Genomic DNA, 22,757 nt, shown 5'->3' on the forward strand with positions numbered 1-22,757 from the left:
CAAGATGTCATCAAAGAATACACCTGTGAATATTCGACGGGGTCAGAATATCCTATCCATCATACGATTGAATGTGGCTGGGACATTGGTGAGACCAAAAGGCATCACCAAAAATTCATACAATCCAAAAGCTGTCCTGAATGCAGTTTTGTGGACATCCTCTGGTACCACTCGTATCTGGTGATAACCACTCTTCAAATCAATACGGCTGAAACAAGCCGAGCCATCAAGCTTATCCAGAATGTCATCAATACGTGGGATTGGAAATCTATTCTTGATGGTGAGCTTATTTAGAGCTCTATAATCCACACACATGCGGAATGATCCATCTTTCTTTTGAACAAGAAGCACGGGAGGGCAATAAGGTGAGGAACTTGGTTGAACCAAACCTTTCTCCAAAAGCCCATTAGCCTGCTTCATGATCTCTTCTTTGTTGGTGTCGGACTCACACACTCACACACACAAACCTGCACATTAGGGTTAGGTGCAGGATGGAGAAGCTCACACATAGAAATGAGAGAGAGAGAGAGCCAAAAGTGTGGAATTCAAAATGCAAGTCAACCCTTGCATGTGTGCCACATTATAATATAGAAGTACAAAATATTATATGTTAGAGTGTCCTTTCACACTTGATATCCAAGGGAAAAAACCACATGGGAAAAAGTGCCCTTGGTTAAGCCCTGTTCATACATAGCACTACCATAAGTGAGCATATGTCTGCAAATCCCCCCTGTAGTGGAAGTGTGAACCTGTACAAGGTAGCAGATCACTCTCTGTATGAGAGTAAGCCCAAAGCTTTGCGGAAAGCTTCAAACTTTTCTCGAGGTAAAGCCTTTGTGAATAGATCTGCAACATTATCCTGTGTAGGGCAGTAAGATAAACTGATCTCCCCTGCATGTAGCCTCTCTTTGCCATAGTGATAATGAATCTCAATGTGCTTGGTACGTGCGTGAAATACTGGATTTCGTGCCACGGCCATAGCACTCTGGCTATCAGTGAGAATGGTGGTGGGTGTCTGCTGACACTCACGAAGATCAGCCAATAGTCTCCTCAACCATATACAATCTATTGTAGCTGTGAAGACTGCCTTGTACTCAGCCTCACAAGTAGATGTGGCAACAGTGGGTTGCTTTTTACTCAACCAAGATATGCATGAATTGCCAAGAAAAAAACAATTCCAACTGGTGGATTGCCTGGTATCATAATCACCAGCCCATTCTGAATCACTGTATGCATAAAGCTGCAAGCTGCCCCCCCTGGGATAGAACAAATCAAGATCCAGGGTACCCTTAAGATAACGAAAAATGCGTTTGACTGCTTGCCAATGCTTTGTGCCTGGGCTGCGCATGAATTTGCTCAACAAAGACACCCCAAAAGATATGTCTGGCCTCGTGTTACACAAGTAAATGAGACATCCCATTGCCTGGCTTTAAATGCCGGCCTCAAAAGGCTCTCCAATATCATGCATAGTAAGCCGTACACTTGGTTCTACTGGAGTAGAAATGGGCTTACATTCATCCATGTGAAACCTTTTTAGCAAACTTTTTATGTACTTAGTTTGCTGCATAACAATGCCATCATCTGTATGCATAAACTGTATGTCGAGATAGTAGTGTAAAGGCCCCAAATTTGACATATCAAATTCAGCTTTCAAATCAGCTTTGAAATCTGAAATTTGTGCTTTGCTAGTACTTGCACATTAGGGTAAGGTGCAGGATGGAGAAGCTCACACATAGAAATGAGAGAGAGAGAGAGAGAGAGAGAGAGAGAGAGAGAGAGAGCCAAAAGTGTGGTATCCACAAAATGCAAGTCAACCCTTGCATGTGTGCCACATCCATATATTATAGAAGTACAAAATATTATATGTTAGTGTCCTGTCACACTTGATATCCAAGGGGAAAAACCACATGGAAAAAAGTGCCCTTGGTTAAGTCCTGTTCACACATAGCACTACCATAAGTGAGCATATGCCTGCAAATCCCTCCTGTAGTGGAAGTGTGAACCTGTACAAGGTAGCAGATCACTCTCTGTATGAGAGTAAGCCCAAAGCTTTGCAGAAAGCTTCAAACTTTTCTCGAGGTAAAGCCTTTGTGAATAGATCTGCAACATTATCCTGTGTAGGGCAGTAAGATAAACTGATCTCCCCTGCATGTAGCCTCTCTCTGACATAGTGATAATGAATCTCAATGTGCTTGGTACGTGCGTGAAATACTGGATTTCGTGCCACGGCCATAGCACTTTGGCTATCAGTGAGAATGGTGGTGGGTGTCTGCTGACACTCACGAAGATCAGCCAATAGTCTCCTCAACCATACACAATCTACTGTAGCTGTGAAGACTGCCTTGTACTCAGCCTCACAAGTAGATGTGGCAACAGTGGGTTGCTTTTTACTCAACCAAGATATGCATGAATTGCCAAGAAAAAAACAATTCCAACTGGTGGATTGCCTGGTATCATAATCACCAGCCCATTCTGAATCACTGTATGCATAAAGCTGCAAGCTGCCCCCCCTGGGATAGAACAAATCAAGATCCAGGGTACCCTTAAGATAACGAAAAATGCGTTTGACTGCTTGCCAATGCTTTGTGCCTGGGCTGCGCATGAATTTGCTCAACAAAGACACCCCAAAAGATATGTCTGGCCTCGTGTTACACAAGTAAATGAGACATCCCATTGCCTGGCTTTAAATGCCGGCCTCAAAAGGCTCTCCAATATCATGCATAGTAAGCCGTACACTTGGTTCTACTGGAGTAGAAATGGGCTTACATTCATCCATGTGAAACCTTTTTAGCAAACTTTTTATGTACTTAGTTTGCTGCATAACAATGCCATCATCTGTATGCATAAACTGTATGCCGAGATAGTAGTGTAAAGGCCCCAAATCTGACATATCAAATTCAGCTTTTCAATCAGCTTTGAAATCTGAAATTTGTGCTTTGCTAGTACCTGTAATGAGCATGTCATCTACATACAAGATGACTATGAGAATATTGGCATCGATTTTCTTCACATACAAGGTGCTTTCAGCTGGACTATTCACATAACCTTTGCTGGTTAGATGAGCATGTATCCTATCATACCAAGCTCTTGGAGCTTGCTTTAACCCATACAATGCTTTGTGTAACCTGCATACTTTATGTTCCTCACCAGGAACTACAAAACCAATGGGCTGATTTACATATACTTCCTCCTGTAAATTCCCATTTAAGAATGCAGTTTTGATGTCCAATTGATGCACTTTCCATCCTTTGCAGCGGAGATCGGGTCGGCGAAAACCAGTGAACGGCCGGCAAGTCAGAATTCGACGGAATTTCGCCGAGTTTGCTGCAGATTTTCTAGGGGCAGAATTCCAGGGCCAGCTCCCAGCTCTGATACCAATTGTTGGTGTTGGACTCACACACTCACACACACAAACCTACACATTAGGGTTAGGTGCAGGATGGAGAAGCTCACACACAGAAATGAGAGAGAGAGAGAGAGAGAGCCAAAAGTGTGGTATCCACAAAATGCAAGTCAACCCTTGCATGTGTGCCACATCCATATAATATAGAAGTACAAAATATCCAAGGGGTAAAACCACATGGGAAAAAGTGCCCTTGGTTAAGCCCTGTTCACACATAGCACTACCATAAGTGAGCATATGCCTACATTCTTGTTGTGCGGCACTCACACGATATGCAAATTTGTTGGGTGGAGAACTACTTGGCACAAGACCTATGCAATGATCCTCGAGCCTTTGAGGAGGTAGTTCACCAGGCAATGCATCAACAAAACAATCTTTGTATGCATGAAGAAAATTCAGCCTATCCTGAGTCAAAACATCCACATTTCCATTACTTGGTTCAATGTTATCACGAACAAAAACCAAGTACGCAAGTACACAGAAAGACACTTTTTCATTGCTTTATTAATCTGGATGTGAGATACAACTGGGATAGAATCCCCTTCCTTGCCAGCATCAATAACATGCATGCGGCCTCTATGCATAAAGGAAATCCTATTTGTCTTGTACTCTTTGCGGGGCTCAAGCCTATGATGCCATGGCTTGCCAAGCAATACATCGCATCCATTAAGTGGGGCAACCAAGAAATGCTCATGATCAAGATAACCCTGAATATGTATGCGCAACTTCCCAATAAGTGGGGTAACCTGCATCTCTTTACCAACAAAGGCAGCTTTTGCTTCAATTTGAGGCCCCATGTCCTCAACCTCAATACCCAAAGGCGGCTGCCATCTGGGTAGAGATGAAATTATCTGTTGCACAAATCATCAAACATAAATAGAGCGGGCTGATCCTTGATTTGACCCCATGCTTTGCATACCATCCTCTCTTTTCCATCATGCTTTGTGTTTCCCTAGACATCGGGAACTGCATGCACATTTGCCTTGGGTTGCTTGTCCTCATGCTTTGGTTTGCGGTTGGGGCATTGTCTAAACATATGCTCTTTGCTGCCACAAGAAAAGCATTTCCCCTCCTTTGCATATTGCTCCCTTTGCTCGGAGGTTAAGCCAAATTTGTTCTTCTTTGGCCCATGATGCTTGGATGAGGTATTTTCAGCTTTACCTTCCTTTGGACATCCCGGAAGCTCTTTTTAGGTGGCTGTCCACCTTTTTGCAGGTTTGGGACAGTCTTCTCTTTGCCCTTAGAACCACCTTGATCTTGCTTGTTTTTGAGCACCAATTACTATGTAGCAAGAGCGGACGCTACAAGCTGCTGAAGAGTGTGTTTCGGGTGCAATTCAATGCCCGAATGATAGGTTGGTTGCAACCCGGAACGAAACTTTCTTTTCTTTTCATTCTCAGAGAGTTGCATGAAAGGAGTAAACCTCGAGCAAAACTTTCCAAAACTTATTGACATACTGTTGCACACTTTCATTATCTTTTTGCTCAAGTCTATCCCACTTTTGGGTGAGAGTTTGCTCCGCATTAGGAGGCAAGAATTGGGCATAAAATCTGTCCTTAAACTCTTTCCAAGTGCAAGTGGGATCTTTGGCGGTCTTTTCAGTATCCACCAATGGGCAGCTGTCCCCTTCAAGAACATGCTTGCATGACGAATTTTGGACTTCTCAGTGAAGTCCTCATCACTAAAAGCAATATCAAACTGGGCCACAAAAGCTAGCACCGTAGAGGCATCATACTCTCCATGAAAGGCATCAAATTTCACGGACTTGTCCCTTGCCTTGAACTCCTTGAGCTTCTTGGGATGTGGTACATGTTCTTCTCTTTTTCTCTTCCCCTTATCCAACGGGGCAGCTTTCTCTGCATGGGCTTCATGGGCAACCAAAGATGTTTCAAAAGGCACGGTGGCATGTGCATTATGAATCTGTGGCCCTGATGCATGTGACCTCCCCAAATGATGCAATGTCTCACCACGAGACAACTCAATGGGAAAAATCTTTCGGCTTGCATGCCGACCATTGTCCCCATGATGTACATTCTTGGAATCCAAATGGCCTTGAGCATGCATAAATCTGTTTCCTCCTGTGCCCTGAGGAGTGGATGCATGGCGAAGGGTGACCGAAACTTCTTCTTTATGTAAGTATGATCTCAACCTTTGAGAGGCTAGGTCTCCATGCTGTAAACGGGGTGGATTCTTGAACATAAGCTGTCCATCCTCTCCCTCTTTAAGGTCACCCTTGCGGATAAGATAAGACAGTGCCAGCTCCCTTGGCTTCTTGCCCACTTCTCGAGCCATAGACTCAAAAGTCATGTCCACCATAGCATCAGCTTTCCTGGCTTCTATGACACTTTGTACATGAGGGTCTTCATGCAAAAATTTCAGCTCTTGCTCTTTTACCTGCAAGAGTCTCTTCATGTGCTCCAACTCAGCCCTCAATGCATTGGGCTCTTCCTTGTGCATGGGTTCTTTACCACGTGATGGTTGTCCCATGTATGCACTGTCGTAGACTCTCTCAAGAGGCTTATGCCTTCCATGCAATGCATCGGAATCCCGTGAAGAACTTGATTGGCCCCTCAAATTCAGCACTTCCAATGGGTTGTTGTGGCTGTCCATTGAATTAAGTGTGCGTGCTTGCTTCCGATCTCAAAACTCCATGTCTCCTCTTGAGAAAGAGAGACGACTGGGCTCTGATGCCAATGTGACCGCTCCCTATAGGAGGCCTACAGATCGGAAGACAATATACACATATTTAGAACACTTAATTTAACTGTTATTAAACAATGGAAACAACATCAACAGCACAAATACTGGAAATACTAAAAAAAAACAAATGACACCAGCATTCGGGCCGGAAAGGGCCGGCCCCCCCCCCAATACTTTTTTGTATTTCTTGGAGTATTATATTTGTACAAGTGTCACGGGCCTGACAGGCCAGATTTCTCCACAAGGGAGTGAAAACAACCAAATAAAACTAGTTCAAGTTGATGAAGAGGTGTTGGTCGGAGTAGCCCCAAATCACAGGCTCATTCCCACCTTCACTAGGTGTACACTTGCCTTTCACTGGTCTTCCGGGACCGTGCACAAATGGGCACGCCCGTACTAACGCAGGCAACAGTGTACACTGCGGAGGGAACGTTTCCCGGTTCTCCCAATTAAGCTTTGTACTTGGTTTTTCCTCATACCCTCTTGACCTTCACTGGCTCCTCTATAAATGAGGGTGCGGTCAGGGCAATCATGGTAGAAACCTCTTTCCAATGATCCTCCAGAGTGTATGCAACTAGAGAAGAACTTACCTACACAAAGCTTGGAATAACAGCATTTAACTTGAATTATTATCTGAATTTGAGATAAAATATTGAAATAAATACTTGGCATAACCAGCAGGTACTTATGGGCAGCTTGCAGGTACAGTAGATACTGTCAAGTACACGTGGGCAGCCAGCAGGTACTGATGGGCAGCCAGTAGGTACAGCAGGTGGTACTGTCAGGTGTACGTGGGCAGCCAGCAGGTACTCAAGATGGTACAGCAGATACACACAAATACATGTAGGCAGCCAGCAGTTTGCAGGTACAACAGGTACTAGTCAGGTATAGGTGGGCAGCCAGCAAGTACACATGGGCAGCCAGTAGGTACACGTGAGCAGCCAACAGTTGCAGGTACAGTAGGTACACATGGGCTATAGCAATCTGTAGGTGGTACAGCAGGTACACAAGGGCAGCACACAGGCGAGTACTGCAGGTACACGTGGGCAGCACACAAGCGCGTACTGCAGGTCGTACAACAAGTACACAAAGCGTGGAGATGATAGGTGTAGCCAGGTGTGGTTGGGCAGCAGGTTGGAGATGATAGATGCAGCCAGGTGTGGAGAGAAAACGGGTAGCCAGGCGTGGAGAGGCAGGCGGGTACAGCAGGTGATGAAGATGGCAAGTCAATCCAGGTCGATCTCCGAAATTATCCCCTAGATATTGTGGACCATTTCGTATTACACGACGGATTGGTTCAGTCGCATATGAATTGGATTTGCCTTTGCATGTGAAAGTTCATCTTGTATTTCATGTCAGTAGACTTAAGGAAGTATTGGGTGGAACAGACCAGTTAGTTACTCCTCAAGAAATCATAGCTATCGAGGACATGACATTTGTTCCACACGAACCTAAAAAGATTCTTGGATTTCGTGAAAGAAGATTGCGTTATACGCTTATCACGGAATACAAGATCAAGTGGAAGGATCGTGTTGAGGAGGACGGTACATGGGAGACATTGACTATTCTTCTCAGAGAGATTACCCTGGCTTTTTAGTGAGCTCAGGAGTGAGCTCTTAGAGGAAGGGGAGTATGCCATGTGCACAGTGTGTATCTACCGTGTGCTACACGCACACAAGACTAGCTTCGAGGTTTGGGGAAGCTTGGAGCTAGGCAGGTTGATTGACGAGCTGAGTTAGGGATAGACGAACGCGCGGGCACCCAAGTATGGGCGGGCGGGCGCCCAAGTGTAGATGCCCGATGACCGGCCAAGAGCCTATAAAAGGGTGGCCAAGGTTAGTCATTAGTCATATAGAGTCTCGCGTGACTTTGTGAGAGCTCTATGGTCAGGAGTTTGGATCTAGTGCAGACGTGCACCTGCTTCATGCAGCCGAGGCCGGCAGCAGTCTCGAGGCCCACGAGGGTAGCTTCGTGGCGGTATGGGATGTCACGGGGTAGAGATTGGTCGGTACGTCCATCTAGTTAGCTCAGCTCGTGGCTCGGTGAGGACAGCCAAGTCCAAGCCCACGGCTGTCGAGATTGGGAGGTGAGTCAGGCCTGCACCCCCGTCTTGTTTGTTTGGTTTGTTTGCAGGTTTCGAGTCTTGTACCAGGAGCGTTCCACGAGGAGATCCTATGGGGATTTGACACAAATGGTGACAGTAGATGATAGGCACCAATGAGGATTTCATTATAGCCTTTAAGGTTAACCTTGCCTCAGATTTTGAGATGTCGGATCTTTGGTCTTTTGCACTTATATTTGGGTATGCAGTTTACACAGCAAGATGATGGTATAGGCATTAAGCACTCAAAGTGCATTTGTCATCAAGGCACAAGAACATCTGCCAACAAGGCACTGTTCAAGAGGTTCAATATGGAAAGGCGCAAACTGATTTCTACACCAATGGAACCTGGTGTAAAACTTAGTCTACAGGATGCCGGTGAACCATTCGACATAACCACTTATGATCAAGCTGTTGGATGCCTAATCTATTTGTGCAACTCATGGTGTGTCACAACTTTCAAAATTCATGCATTGCCGAGGCACTAAGTATTGGCAGGCAGTTAAAACGTTTCTTCAGATACTTGTAAGGCACTCAAGATCTTGGATTGTTTTATGCCAATGGGGGTGATTTAGAACTGAAGGTCTTTAGTGATTGCAATTAAAAGGTTTTATAACCTTTGGTGGCCAAAAATTAAAGTTTAAAAGGTTTTAAAACCTTGGGAGGCCCCTAGGTAATTTTTAGGGGCTACTCTACTTTTGGGGGAGGGGGCACGCCTTTTGCTCTCTCTTGCTTTTGGGAGAGGTGGTAGAAGTTTCATGCGTGGAGGAGAGGAGAGCTTGGCCACTGGTTGCTGCAGGTGATTGGTTGCGCCTAGAACTGCCCCATCAGACAGGCCGTACAGTACTGGCCATACAGACCTAAAGACTGCAGGCCGTACAGTGTAGGTGACGGCTGTGGATGCAGGTGTGGCGCTGACGACCAGAGCGCAGACGGCTGGCAGTTTTGCAAGTTCAAGCGGTGCAGGCAGGTACAATCGATAGTCGCAGGTACAATCCACGTGGCAGCTGTACGACTGCAGGTACAGGTGTACGGACAGGTACAGTTGGTTGCCATGCGTGTGCTTTTTGGCTCGTGGAAACAGATCTGCAGGTAGCGCTGGACAGAACAGTGCATGCTTTTCTCCACGCACAAGGGAAAACTGTAGGCGGCTGTTGGACAAGACGGTAAGCGCTTTTTCTCCACACGCCTTTGGAAGGCTGGTCGGGAAGTTTACAGTCGGGCTGTGTTGCAGAGTGCAGGGGCGCAACCTAGTACTTGTTTACACATGCTTTTAGGGGATTAAAGTCGGCTGCTGTGCTGCACTACAGGGCAGAGACACAGGCCTACTTCTCTCTCTTTTTCTTTGGCCGATGCAGGATTGGTTGGCTGCTGTGTGGCTGAGTATACAGGCCCGTTGGGGACTGTTTCGGGACTGTTTATGGGCTGTTTTTGTTTGGCTGCAAATTCAGCTATGTGCTTGGGTTTTTGGTTGCAAGCACAGGTCATTTGGTTATGTTTCTTGGCATGGGAGTGATGCAAGCTTGCATGGCTGCGTGCTCATGGAGCAGATTGTTTTCTTCCTGCTAGAAAGGAACAGAGGGACCTACAGTTATGGGCATCTCTATGTTGCCAGATGTTTCATGAGGGAACAGGTAACTAGATGTATGCTGTTGTTGGCACTGTTGTTGAATGATGCCATGAATGGTTTTGTATGGAAACATGACAGAAGTTTCAAAGGGAAACAGGCCTAAGGGTTTCATGTGGAAACAGGTCGTAGGTTTCTCGAGGAAATGTGTTATTTGGGTTTTTCCAGGAGATAGGTCACATGCAGGCAGAAGGTACAGGAATGGACACATGTTTGGTACAGCCTTGCTACTGATTGGGCAAGGGACAGGGAATCCATGACAGAGATGGATAGTACCCTTGGAAGGTAGAGAGGGTTGGTACAGGTGTGTCGACTGTATGGTATGCTGTGCTGTGAAACGAGTTCTCTTTTGAGAGATAGTTTGGGAGTCTGTGTTGTGATGCAGGAGCACTGGATATGTCAGGGTGTGAGGCTGTTCATAGTGTGAGAGGCTATGGATGGTTGTGGCAGCCCTGATCATGGGAGAAAGCTTCTGTATGCAGACTCAATGTGAGAGAGTCTTTCGATGCGAACAATGGCTGGACTTGTTTGTGGATGCCGAGTGGACAAGAAGCCATGATGCAGGTTCTTTGCAGGCTTCAGGGGTTCTACTTTGACGGCTGAGTTTCCAGCCTTATTGTAATCAAAGCTCTTATAATCAATTAAAGAAATACCGCAAGGGGCGCCACTGCGTTTTGGGGCCAATCGGTGTCCGTGTACTGTTTGCAGGAGCACTCTAGCTCCCCCTGTTTGTTTTCCTTTTCTAGGTCCTCAATGGCGTTGAAGTGTTTTATGTGCGAGTGTTTGTTTCACCGCCCGTCAGATTTTCTGAAGGCCGGTTTACATTATCACTATGTCTTGAGACCTTCCGCAAAGCTTTGGACACCTTCCCTTTCGGAGACTCATATGCAATCTTTGTAAACCTCACATTTGTACTAAGGGAGGTTTGTTAGATATTTGTTATTACTTTACTATGAGGTCATGCACTGATTCCATGGACACTTTTGTCCCACTGGGTTTTTCCCCATGGCCATCCAAGTGTGAACGGGCATCTTAAGGTTAGCTGAGCCGAGTGTATTTGGTCATTTGTACTTGTAGAGAGCTTTCATCTCTCCATTTGAGCTTGTCGTTGTTTCTCACACTTTACACCCTCGTGTTCTTGTCATTGAGCATTGTGTGCGTGTGAGTCCAGCTCTCCATTTTGCGAGATCCAACAAAATTGCCAATGCTTGTTGTCCTCCTGAGGCTTGCATTTTCCTTCACTGGCTTGCTGTAGGGTTGAAGTAGTTGCATATGCTTGTGAGGGATGCAGATGGAAACGATGGGCAGCAAGGCGCCTCTATATAGGGCCTACATTTTCTGGTCGGCCAATTACTACAGGCCGATTGGGAAAATTGAACATAGTAAAATTTACCTTTTTCCCTCTTTTACATGGGCGCTCCTTTCTAGATTGGCGAGTGTCCCTTGGTTTTGGTATTTGGGCACCCATGGGTTGTTCATAGTTTTGCTCATGATCCCATAAATGCATAAACGGCCATCTTCTTACTTTTGGACGGAAAAGACTTTCTCACAGGTAGACGCTACTATTCCTAAATGACATGACCGATGTTTTAGGCACCCGACCATGGGTCAAATAAATGCCTGAGACACCTGTACATCATTACAACTTGCAACTGGATTACATATGATGAAGTTGATGATCTTATACTTCATGATTGGACAATCTTTGAGGTAAAGTTCGCACTTTTTGTATTCTTGTCTTTACTTGTTTTGTTTTAGTGAATTAGTCATTTAAAGTTTGTTTTTGTTAATTAGTTATTGAAAATTTATTTAGCTTGTTTGTTAGAAATTCTTTTGTTGTGGTTCAATAAAGAATTTGTTTGTGTGTATGTGGGCGTGTGTGATTTAGTTATGTATTTGTCTATTTTTGCAAGTTATTATCACTATTGTTATTATTATTTTTTCTCGGGAGTCTCTATTAAGCTTTTTTTTTAAAAATTTAATTTATTATTATTATTATTTTAAAATTTTGTTTGTTTTTGGTGATTCTCTTCTTACTTTTAAAATTATTCCTAAGTTCAGATTCATATGGCCTTACGACGGTATATACATACGACTTGTGTGGGACTTGCACATGACTTTTGACACATGATCAGACCGTAGACCTAGATGGTGCTTGGGGACACGCCCTTGGACAAGGGCTCTCAACTTGGAGTGTGTCCATAAAAAATGGTGTCCTAAGTGTATTGGCTAAAGTTCTAGTACTTCTGCCTCATCAATGAAGTCTTGCTGCTCTTCATCTTGTACATCTAATTGGTACATCTTAAGCTGCATATATATATATGATGTGTGTGTGTGTGTGTGTAAATATGTATGTATATGCATATGTGTGTGTATATGTATGTATGTATGTAGGTAGGTGGGTATTACATACATACATACCTATCTACACACACACACATATATCTGTACACACACTCACACATATATATGTGTACACACTCACATGTATGAATAATGCTCCACTTTATTTATCATGCTCTTTTGTGACCATTTTCAAATTTCAGGAGCTGTGTATCAAATCATTTATTTTGAAGATGCTATTCATGTGCACGAATACTCATTTATGCTTTTTTATGGCAGTTCCTTAACATTTGGAGGTTAAGAGAGTATCTTGAACTTGACTTGAAGATCCATGATGCTCCCTTTGAGCTCAATTTTGAGCGCATAGTGGATGATTTTGTATTCTTATGCTTTTTTGTGGGAAATGATTTTCTACCTCACATGCCGACTTTGGATATTCGCGAGGTAAGTGGATAGAAAGTTGCTGCCTTGATTTGTGTCTGGTTTCTTTGAAGGTTACCTTTTAAATTGTTTTAGTACAGCTTGGTGTAATATTCAGCTGTGCTACTAATGTTTTGTAGGGAGCAATAAGCCTTCTCATGACCATCTACAAAAAGGAGTTCAAGAGCATGGGTGGATATCTTACAGACAACGGTGAGGTAGTAAGTCCTTTCTTACTCAATGGCTATTTCTCTCTCTCTCTCTCTCTCTCTCTCTCTCTTTTACCTTTGTTGCTGAAGTTTTCCTTCCCAGATGTTATCCATTAGGAGCTCCTAGTACCTTACTTTTCCTCATAGTTGTTGTTTCAGTTTCAGTTAGTTGTTTAGTTGTTTTAGCTTTTCTTACACAGACATTGTATCAGATCCACCAATTCTTGTAACCGTTTTGGTCTCATAGGTCATTTTGGCCTTTTGAAGACGTTAATATATCATATCATATATCTCTCTACCCCGTTTTCTGGAGAGCAATTTTTCTATTAGTGAAGAGAAAAAGGCCACTAATAGCCGTGAAGCTTACAAAGGCTGTTAACAGGAAGCTTTATGATATAAGAGACTCGCTTTCTTTAGTGGCTGAAAAGAACCCTTAGTTTTAATGTGTGTTGTGAAGGGTCCTCAATTAAGCCCCTGTTCACATGCTAGATTCTTGGGCTTTTATCATTGTGATTTCATCAATAAGTTGGGCGACATTGACTTTGTTGTTTTTCTATTTTGACGACATCTTCTCTGACTCGTCCCTCATTGACTCGATGTTCTTTGGAGTGGTGTCGTTCAGTTTTTCATTGCCATTTCCCTTATTTAAAGTGCCGTAAACTTGATGGCTTGCGGCCATTATGATCGTGAACCAATTTGTGATGTATGAGTTTTGTGGAGGGCTAGCTTGGGCTCTCAGGCTTCACCGAGTTGAGCGAGTAAGCGTGAAGTACACAGATCTACTCTTATGGTTTGATACCCGTGTGTTTTTGCTTGATTCAACAGGAGTTTGGGCGGCACTAGGGACCCTAGATGAGACCACCTTGTCCATGTTGAGTCGAAGGTGTAGGGTCTTGGAGATAGCAGAGTTTAGGAATCCATTACCAAGGGGGAGTGTTAGAAATTGTGGTGATGGACGTTGTTGTGATTAAGGGAAAGCAAGTGAGCCTTGTTTATCGGTGTGCACATTTGTATGGTGGATTGTAAAAGGGAAAAATGGTAGACTCTAGAAGAATCCATAAAGGTGTGGATGAAGTTATAGAGATGTGGACACTTTTGGGGCCACATTATTGGCATGTTTTTAGCCAAGTATTTGTGTGGTAGTGTGAACTCATAGAAGCTATAAAATGATGTGTTTGGATGACCATTGTAAGCATAAGAGGGTGATTAATAATAAGATTTGTTTTGTGTCAATCATTTGCCTCTTGTTATTAACCTTAATTATCTTCTAGTTATTCCTAATCATTTTGATTATGGAGTTCATTTGCTATGAGCCTTCCTAGGCGCCATGAATTTCAACGAACAGAAGGGGAGGATGGGGGGGGGTGGTAATACAACGACAATAGCGGTGAAGGTTGTGCAAATTCAACAATGTGCTACATTGCATCACTTAAAATATGTGACCAGTTCAACTTCAAGGTGCTAGATGCCATTGTATTGTTTGCAGCGTGTAGTTTGTATGTTCCCTTTGGTGTTGGGGCGGAGGTAGAGGCTCTCTTCATGCCTATCCGCTTTCAAAGGAAGATTACATATGAGGGGGTGGGAATACAATCACAGAAGGAGAAAAGTATGAGCAAATTCAAGAGTGTGCTACATTGCATGTAGCCATTTATATCGTAGCAATGTGTGGACATAGGCTAATAATAGGCCGGGGTACTTTTTCCCTCCTTACGAGATCTTTTCTCTCGAGGGTTTCATGTGTACACTCTTATGCGTGGTTGTGTAAGTGACCTTATCATGTCACTTCATTTATTCTTCACACTCATTCTCATCAATCTACTTGGAGTGTTGTGCTTCTCTCTGTCTCTGCTTGTTTGCTCCATGTGTGTGTGTGTTGCTACATTTGTCTCCACTCCAACAATTGGTATTAGAGTAGCTTCTCTTGGCTCTCGTCTCCATCGTTTGCTCTCCTCATCAAATCCATGAGCTGCTCTTGTGATTGTCTCAAATTGAGCTATCTCATAGGTGAAGAAGGTATACCCTATAGCGTGATGTTAAACATGAAGTTAACAAAGTTTTTGCAACTTTCGAGCCGCTTTGGGATCCGTTTGCATCTTGCAAGGCTTTTGCAGACATCCTCGGGGAGTGTCACTTTGAACCGGCTTTGTTCAATTTTAGGTTTCTTGTACTGTTGCACCATAAATTTGGTGTGCAGACAGGGCCGTCATTGTCACTTCGTCGTCGTCATCAACATCGCATATCATCAACAACTTCATGAGTATCATCATCACTTGTCATCGACTTTTGCATACTTGCTATAACATTTCTACACTCTATACTCTGCCATTTTTTATACACTTTCTAGGTCTCTTCATCATCAGTGACTTGCTGGTAGTCATCTAGGTTGCATTTAGTGGACATTGAAATTTGATAGTACTTATAGGTTGTTGAGATATTTGCATTTTGTGTCAAAGATTTATTATTTGCAGGTTGAAATGATAGGCAGGGATATATTGGGATGCGTTCCCCTCTGAGGATAAGCTTGATGGGACCGACTATCCGTTTTGGTTCTATATGATGCGTCATGTATTGGTTACTAAAGGGCTTTGAAATGTCGTTATTGGCATTGAGGCACGCCTTGTCTCGCCAACGTAGGATAGTACAAGTACTTCGGATGGTGATACTAGTTCAAATGTAATTGTGGTATTGGCTTACACATCTCCCACGGTGGAACAAGCCTGATGGGATGGTAGGGATGCACATGCATTGGTGGCACCTCATGTGAAAAAGGGCGTTGTTCCTCATATTCGCTCATGTAAAACTGCCAAGCAGGCTTGGGATGCGCTTGCTACGCTTTATCAGGTCTGTAATGAGACACGTTTGGGCTACTTGTGCAAGAAGTCAGAATTGAAGCATATGAATGAGAGAGACTCGATGGATGAATTTCTTACAAGGATCGAAGATCTTAAAGAGCTTGGATGTATTGATGATGCCTATGCGAAGAGTTCATTGGTGTCTATTGTTCTCACAGCTTTACCAGATTCTTACTAGGGCTTTGCATCCACACTTAGGCTTATGATGAAGGGTGACCCCGATGCTCTTACATTTGATGAGTTGGTTGCAGTGCTCTTGCAAGAAGAGCAATCTTGGCAAAACCGAATTGTTGTGCGTGTGGGAGATCGGGTAGTCGATGCCAGTCAAAAAGGTTAAGGCTAAGTCTTCTCTTAGGGCAGCTACAAGCCAAAGGTAGAATCAGCCCAGTCTTCTGGGAAGGTTATGGAGAAGGGGGGTAATAAGACTAAAAAGAAAGGCAAATGCAACTATTGTTGGAAGCCATAGGCTGGAGAAGGAGAAGAAGAAAGAGTCGAGTATGGCTGTGGTTGATATATTAGTACCAAGTGCTGAAAAGAAGTGAGCGACGTATGTGCAGGATGATTGGGCATTCATTGTGCATTGCAGTTATGACCCTTCTGTCCATGATGTATGCATGTTAGTGACATATTAGTATGTTTGTGTCAAATCCCCACGGATCTCCTTGTAGAGCGCTCCTAAAATATGACTCGAAACCTGCAAAACAAAGCCAAACAACGTGAAGGGGGTGCAGGCTTGACTCACCACCCAACCATGACAGCCGTGGGCAAAACCCACAAGTCTTGGCTGTCCCCATCGAGCCACTAACTGAGCTAACTAGCAAGACACACCGACCAGTCTCTATCCCGTGAGATTGCTGCCGGCCTCGATTGCATGAAGCAGGTGCACGTCTGTACCAGATCCAGGCTCCTGGCCATAGAGTTCTCACAAAGACTCGTGAGACTCTATGAACCAACTGACTAACCTTGGCCACCCTTTTATAGGCTCTTGGCCAATCACCGGGCATCCACACTTGGGCGCCCACCCGTCCATACTTGGGTGCCCGCTTGTCAGTCTATCCCTAGCCCAGCTTGCCATTCAGCCTTCCTAGCTCCAAGCTTCCCCAAGCCTCGAAGCTAGTCTTGTGTACGTGTTGTACACAGTAGATACACTCTGTGCACATGACATACTTCCCTTCCTCTAAGAGCTCACTCCTGAGCTTAGTAAAAACCCAGGGCAGTCCCTCTGAAGGGTAGTGAATGTCTCCCATGTAGCGTCCTCCTCAACACAGTCCTTCCACTTGATCTTGTATTTTGTGAGTAGCATATTCTGCAATTGTCTTTCACGAAATCCAAAAATCGCTCTGGTTCATATGGGATAAATGTCATATCCTCGACATCTATGATTTCTTGAGGAGTATCTAACTGGTCTGTTCCGCCCAGTACTTCCTTAAGTTTAGTGACATGAAATACGGGATGAACTTTCACATGAGAAGGCAAGTCCAATTCATATGCAATTGAACCAATCCGGCGTATAACCTGAAATGGTCCGCAGTATCTAGGGGATACTTTCGGAGATCGACCCGTCCATAGTTAAATCTCGGAATCTTTCGGAACTCTCAAATATACCATCGTTCCTTTAGAGAACTCTCTGGGTGAACGATGTCTATTAGAATAAAATGTGTCTCTGTCTTGAGCACTTCTAATAGATTCCCCATGGATCTCGTAGAGCGCTCCTGAAACATGACTCGAAACTTTCAAAACAAAGCCAAACAATGTGAAGGGGGTGCAGGCCTGACTCACCACCCAACCATGACAGCCGTGGGCAAAACCCACAAGTCTTGGCTCTCCCCATCAAGCCACGAGCTGAGCTAACTAGAAAGACGCATCGACCAATCTCTATCCCGTGACGTCCCATACCGCCACGGAGCTGTCAAAAGTGCGTAGCGGAAAGCGCGAGACATAGGCACATGGGGAAAGAAAACAAATCTGCAAAATGAAGAAGCAGCAATGATACAATCAGCCCTGTGCAAGGGGTGGTCCCCGTAAGTGCGGGCATGATGAGCAACTCCCCTGAGGGAGGACCTGGGCCTAGAAGCCCCTGCCAAGGTATCTCCAAGTGAATAAGAGCATGGCCTTATATAGCTCCTTGTGATGTTGGCCGACTAGCTCTAGAAAAAGACCCACGACTGGACAAAAACAAACATGTGATGATGGGTGGCCAACCCTACAACCAAGGGCCTGAACATGAGGAAAAAATAAGGTGTTGCCCGGGAAAAATCTAGGCACCCCTAATACACAACTTGGGCACACTACTAGGAGATGAATAATGCTAACACCCCCTCTCAAATCCTGGGAGAGAAACCGGTCCAAGGAGCTGAAAAAGGAAACCTCCAAAGCAAGTCCAGAAGTCGAGCTGCTCCCGTCTCTGCCCCGTACTCCAAGAAACTGCTCCCAATCTAGAAGTCCAGCAAAATCCAAAAAATGAACCACTAGATGTCCATATCTCCAGCCCAATCTGTATCACACCTGTCACACAGTGTGCTCCCTCTTCAGTCCAAGAAAGGATGTCGTCTGACTCTCTACCTCCAAGAAAAAATCTGCTCCTTAGAGAACACGCTAAACTATCTCCCTATTGGCACCCCCTCTAGACACCCTAGAGGCTCACAATGTCTACATCAGCCCTGGTACTCAAGCCTCCAACTCTAAGCTTGTCGAGCACCAATCTCCAGATACAAAGTTTCCGGATCTCCATATAACCCTCGGTCCAAGAATGCCTCTCTGTCCTGCTAACACTCCAAGTAGAAGAAACATACCTCCAACACTGTAGCTGACAATCTTGCTGGCACCTGACCTTTAAAACCTATATCCATAACTCGCCGTCGCGTGATGGGACTACTACTCACACACCCCTATGAGTCACCCAATCACATGGCAACACCCCCTGAGTTCTTTGGTGTTAACTATGGCACTGAGCTCAAGAAAGCTCTCCTGCCAAAACCTGACACCCCCAGCTGGTAAGCTCCCAACCAACTAGTCACGTGTCCATGTGGAACCAACCGTCCACAACTCATCATCCCAAAGCACAATTTGATGTCAATCATCTGCTCCAAACTGTGACTAATGTGTCAAATAGCCACCCCTTCGTCCGGGGCTCCTGAAAATGCGCCTGGTGGCATTGTCTCTCTAGCAAAGCCAATGCTGCATATCCCCGTGTCAATCTAGCTCTGGCTGCCGAACCCATGGTGAAGCGCGTGGCTGCTACAGTGAAGGTAACCCCTAGGTACACGTATGATGTCACCACCTCCACCTGGCGTCCTGCGAGAGTGAATGTCAGCTGACTCCTGCCCTGTCTCGATGTATGAAAGACCATAACCTTGGTTTTCCCCAGGTTCATAGTAAGACCCTCTGTGTGCAGAAATCATTGAGTGCATGTAGATGCTGCTGTAGACCTCCTGGAGACTCAGACACTAATACAATATCATCAGCATAAAGCATAATATGTAGTGAGGTATCTGCTAGATCAACTCCATCTTGCCTCCCCGTGTAATGAAGTCAGGCACCTCATCAATGTATAACCCAAATAGCGTGGGGGAAAGTGGGCATCCTTGCTTCACACCAATGGTGCTAGCATTAGTCTCGGACATACCTCCTAGGCATCCGACTCGCCCAAAAACCTGCTCATATAATGCATAGATGCGCCATGTCATATCTGCTCGTATGCCAAGAGACTGCAGGCGCTGAAAGAGCCTCTCTCGTGGTACTATGTCAAATGCCTTGCGGAAATCCACAAAGCAGTAATAGAGCTTTCTCTTCCTCACTCTGGCCTGATCAATCATACATCTCAAAGTGAATGCATGGTCAGTGGTAGAGAAAGCTCTCCTGAAGTCTGCTTGCCCTGATGAGCGTAAACCTGCTCGCTTAGCATATAAGCTAAGCTCTTGCTCCAACACTGCACCATAGAGTTTGGCCAACACGTGGCCAACCATAACCGTCCTGTAGTTGCTCGGATCGAGCATATCCCCTGTTTTGTGGATCGGCACAATGGTGTGCATCGTCCACTCCGCAGGCAACCCCCTCTGCTAGTGCCCTGTTAAACAGGTGTGCAAGAAACGGAGCCAAAGAATCTACTGGATATATGAGATGCTCACCCTGTAGGCCCATATGGTCGGCGGCCCGTCCATGCTGTAGGCGGCGGATAGCTTCCTTTACCATTGAGTGGGTAAAGAAGCTAGCTGTGGTAGCTCGAGGCTCCTGTGGCTGAAGTATAGGTGGCTGCTGTGGGGCGTGGTATAGGCCCTCTGCATATGTGTGATATCACCAGCCTAGACATTTCCCAGTATGAAAGGAGTTTGGTGGACTCCAGGATGTCTAAATATTTGGAAAGTACAAGCTTTGGGTTTGGGAGATTATCCTAGAATACAAAGGACCACACTCCTAAAATTTAGGAGAGTTGCTATTTTTGACCTGACTCTGATGGAAATTCTGTTCGCGTCATTACATCTGGAATTGAGCAGATACCAAGAGTTGGCAAAGTGACTATGACAGAATGTCTACCAGTTGGGATATTTTTAGAGAGAAAGTTTATGGGAGAACCCATCTCTTAGATTGGGACATGTGGCAAGAAAGTGGATCAAAGTGAGGCAAGTGGCCTCACACTTGTCAGAAAGTGGATCAAAGTGAGCACACTTGTCACTTCAGCTATTGTGTGGCTCTCCACTTGTCATTGTAGCCTTCTCTTGCCATTTTAGCTCATGGGAGGCCCAAATCTATAAATTGGAGCCCTCTCTCTTCATTAATGGAGGCTCTCTTGCTGCACACTAGCCTCTACCACCGTTATAGGCTGCCCTAATGATGGCTACTCTCTTTCTCTCTCTCTTGAAGGCTGCCCATGAAGAATACCGGCTGTTGGGGACTGTTTTGGAGGCTTCCATCGCGAAGAAATACTGAAGGCAAGGGTATTTAATCATTTATTATGATTTCTAGCCATTGTACTTGTTGTACCAGCATTTGTACTTGCTGTAGCTGCTGCACCAGCCACCGTACTGGCCGTACCAGCAAATGTACTTGCCGTACCAGTCATTGTACTTGTTGTACTTGCTGTACCAGCCATTGTACCAGCTGTACCAGCCACTGTTCTGGCTGTACCAGCCCTTGTACCGGCTATACCAGCCACTGTATCTACTGTACCAGCCACTATATCTATTGTACCGACTGAATGGAGAGCTGAACCTGTTGTACCAGCTCTATTGCATGAAGACTCGTGGTTTTTGGGGAAGAATCAGTACCCACACGGAGGTATATGGATTATATTGTTGGCTCGGCATTTCTACAACCTGTGTTCCGGCTTGGTAGCCTCGTGTTGGGCTGTGTTATGACATTTGTATATGGATAATCTGGCATCTCCCGTGGGGAGAGTAAGGCCCTCAAAGCTTGTACATGAAATTATTCTCCTTGGGTAATAAAATACTCCAAGGGGGGGGGGTCGGCCCATTCCGGCCTCTATGTGGTGTCACGTGTGCAAGATCCATTTTCAGCATTTGTGGATGTTTTGTCCAGCTTTTATGTTTTATGCAAAGTGATGATGGATATGTGTTAAGGCTATGGCCATGTTTAAGCGTTTTAATATGCATTGATGGTATCAACAAGTGTGTCAAAGGTCCTAGTCCTCGGGGCGCCCGCCGCGAGTTACATTGGTATCAGAGCATAGGCTTTCTTGGAAGCGGAGGCTTCCTTCTATCAATCAGGAAGAGAAAAGATCTCAAGTGGAGACCACACTTACCATCAGTGCTGTTAAGCATGGCCAGCCACTTCATAGCTTATGAAGCAAGAGCATGAGCAGTAGACAGCTTGTTGATCTAAGGATTTATGAATTCACAAAATTTTATCTTGGAAGTGTGGAGTTGGCTTTATGTGCACACGTTTAGCACTCTTTCCATTATTCAAGTGTCTTAGCATCTGGTTGGTGATTTTCATTGGCATATGATTCTCTCATTGATATTGGTGATTGAGACACAATTGGCTCTCGTGCCTGTGTCTAGCATATCTTCCATGGAATTCTCGCCCATTTATTTTGCGACATGATTTTGATATTGGTATTATGGAGACTTATTTAGTCTTACCCATTTCTTTGAGACATGGATTCTTCCGTTATATTGGATTCTTGCGGACAACTTTTAAGAAGTTGGGGAGGATGTCACTAGCTTGGACATTTCCCAGTATGAAAGGAGTCTGGTGGACTCCAGGATGTCTAAATATTTGGAAAGTACAAGCTTTGGGAATGGGGGATTATCCTAGAATACAAAGGACCTTACTCCTAAAATTTAGGAGAGTTGCTATTTTTGGCTTGACTCCGATTGAAATTCTGTTCACGTCATCACATTTGGAATTGAGCAGATACCAAGAGTTGGCAAAGTGCCTATGACAGAATGTCTACTAGTTGGGATATTTTTAGAGAGAAAGTTTATGGGAGAACCCATCTCTTAGATTGGGACATGTGGCAAGAAAGTGGATCAAAGTGAGACAAGTGGCCTCACACTTGTTAGAAAGTGGATCAAAGTGAGACAAGTGGCCTCACACTTGTTGCTTCAGCTATTGTGTGGCTCTCCACTTGTCATTGTAGCCTTCTCTTGCCATTTTAGCTCATGGGAGGTCCAAATCTATAAATTGGAGCCCTCTCTCTTCATTAATGGAGGCTCTCTTGCTGCACACTAGTCTCTACCAGCGTTATAGATTGCCCTAATGATGGCTACTCTCTTTCTCTCTCTCTTGAAGGCTGCCCATGAAGAATACCAGCTGTTGGGGACTGTTTTGGAGGCTTCCATCGCAAAAAAATATTGAAGGCAAGGGTATTTAATCATTTATTATGATTTCTAGCCATTGTACTTGTTGTACCAGTATTTGTACTTGCTGTACTTGTTGCACCAGTCACCGTACCGGTTGTACCAACCACTGTACCTGCTCTACAAACCACTGTACTGGCCGTATGACCCCTTGCACTTGCTGTACCAGCTGTACCAACCATTGTACCAGCTGTACCAACCATTGTACCTACTGTACCAACCAATGTTATGGCTGTACCAGCCCTTGTACCGGCTGTACCAGCCACTGTACCTACTGTACCAGC

The 22,757-nt window shown here is 44.8% G+C and overlaps 1 protein-coding gene across 7 annotated transcripts in view; it reads left to right on the forward strand.

Annotated features, from left to right (window-relative positions):
* Positions 1-22,757, forward strand: part of LOC147608841 (5'-3' exoribonuclease 4-like) — a 107,931-nt gene that overhangs the window by 14,045 nt on the left and 71,129 nt on the right. For 4 of the 7 annotated variants that reach the window (XR_015264410.1, XM_086788825.1, XM_086788826.1 and 1 more), the window contains 2 exons: positions 12,454-12,618; positions 12,735-12,815. Coding sequence is in view for 5 of the 7 variants with exons in the window: in XM_086788825.1 (XP_086644951.1) it covers positions 12,454-12,618; positions 12,735-12,815 (246 nt within the window). In the remaining 2 variants the exon portion in view is untranslated. The remainder of the gene's footprint in view (positions 1-12,453; positions 12,619-12,734; positions 12,816-22,757) is intronic. The other 3 variants (XR_015264411.1, XM_086788828.1, XM_086788829.1) reach the window with 1 other exon arrangement.

The sequence above is a fragment of the Cibotium barometz genome, chromosome 52 (genome assembly GCF_041138505.1).
Source record: "Cibotium barometz isolate CiBa-2024 chromosome 52, ASM4113850v1, whole genome shotgun sequence".
Classification (NCBI taxonomy): Eukaryota; Viridiplantae; Streptophyta; class Polypodiopsida; order Cyatheales; family Cibotiaceae; genus Cibotium; species Cibotium barometz.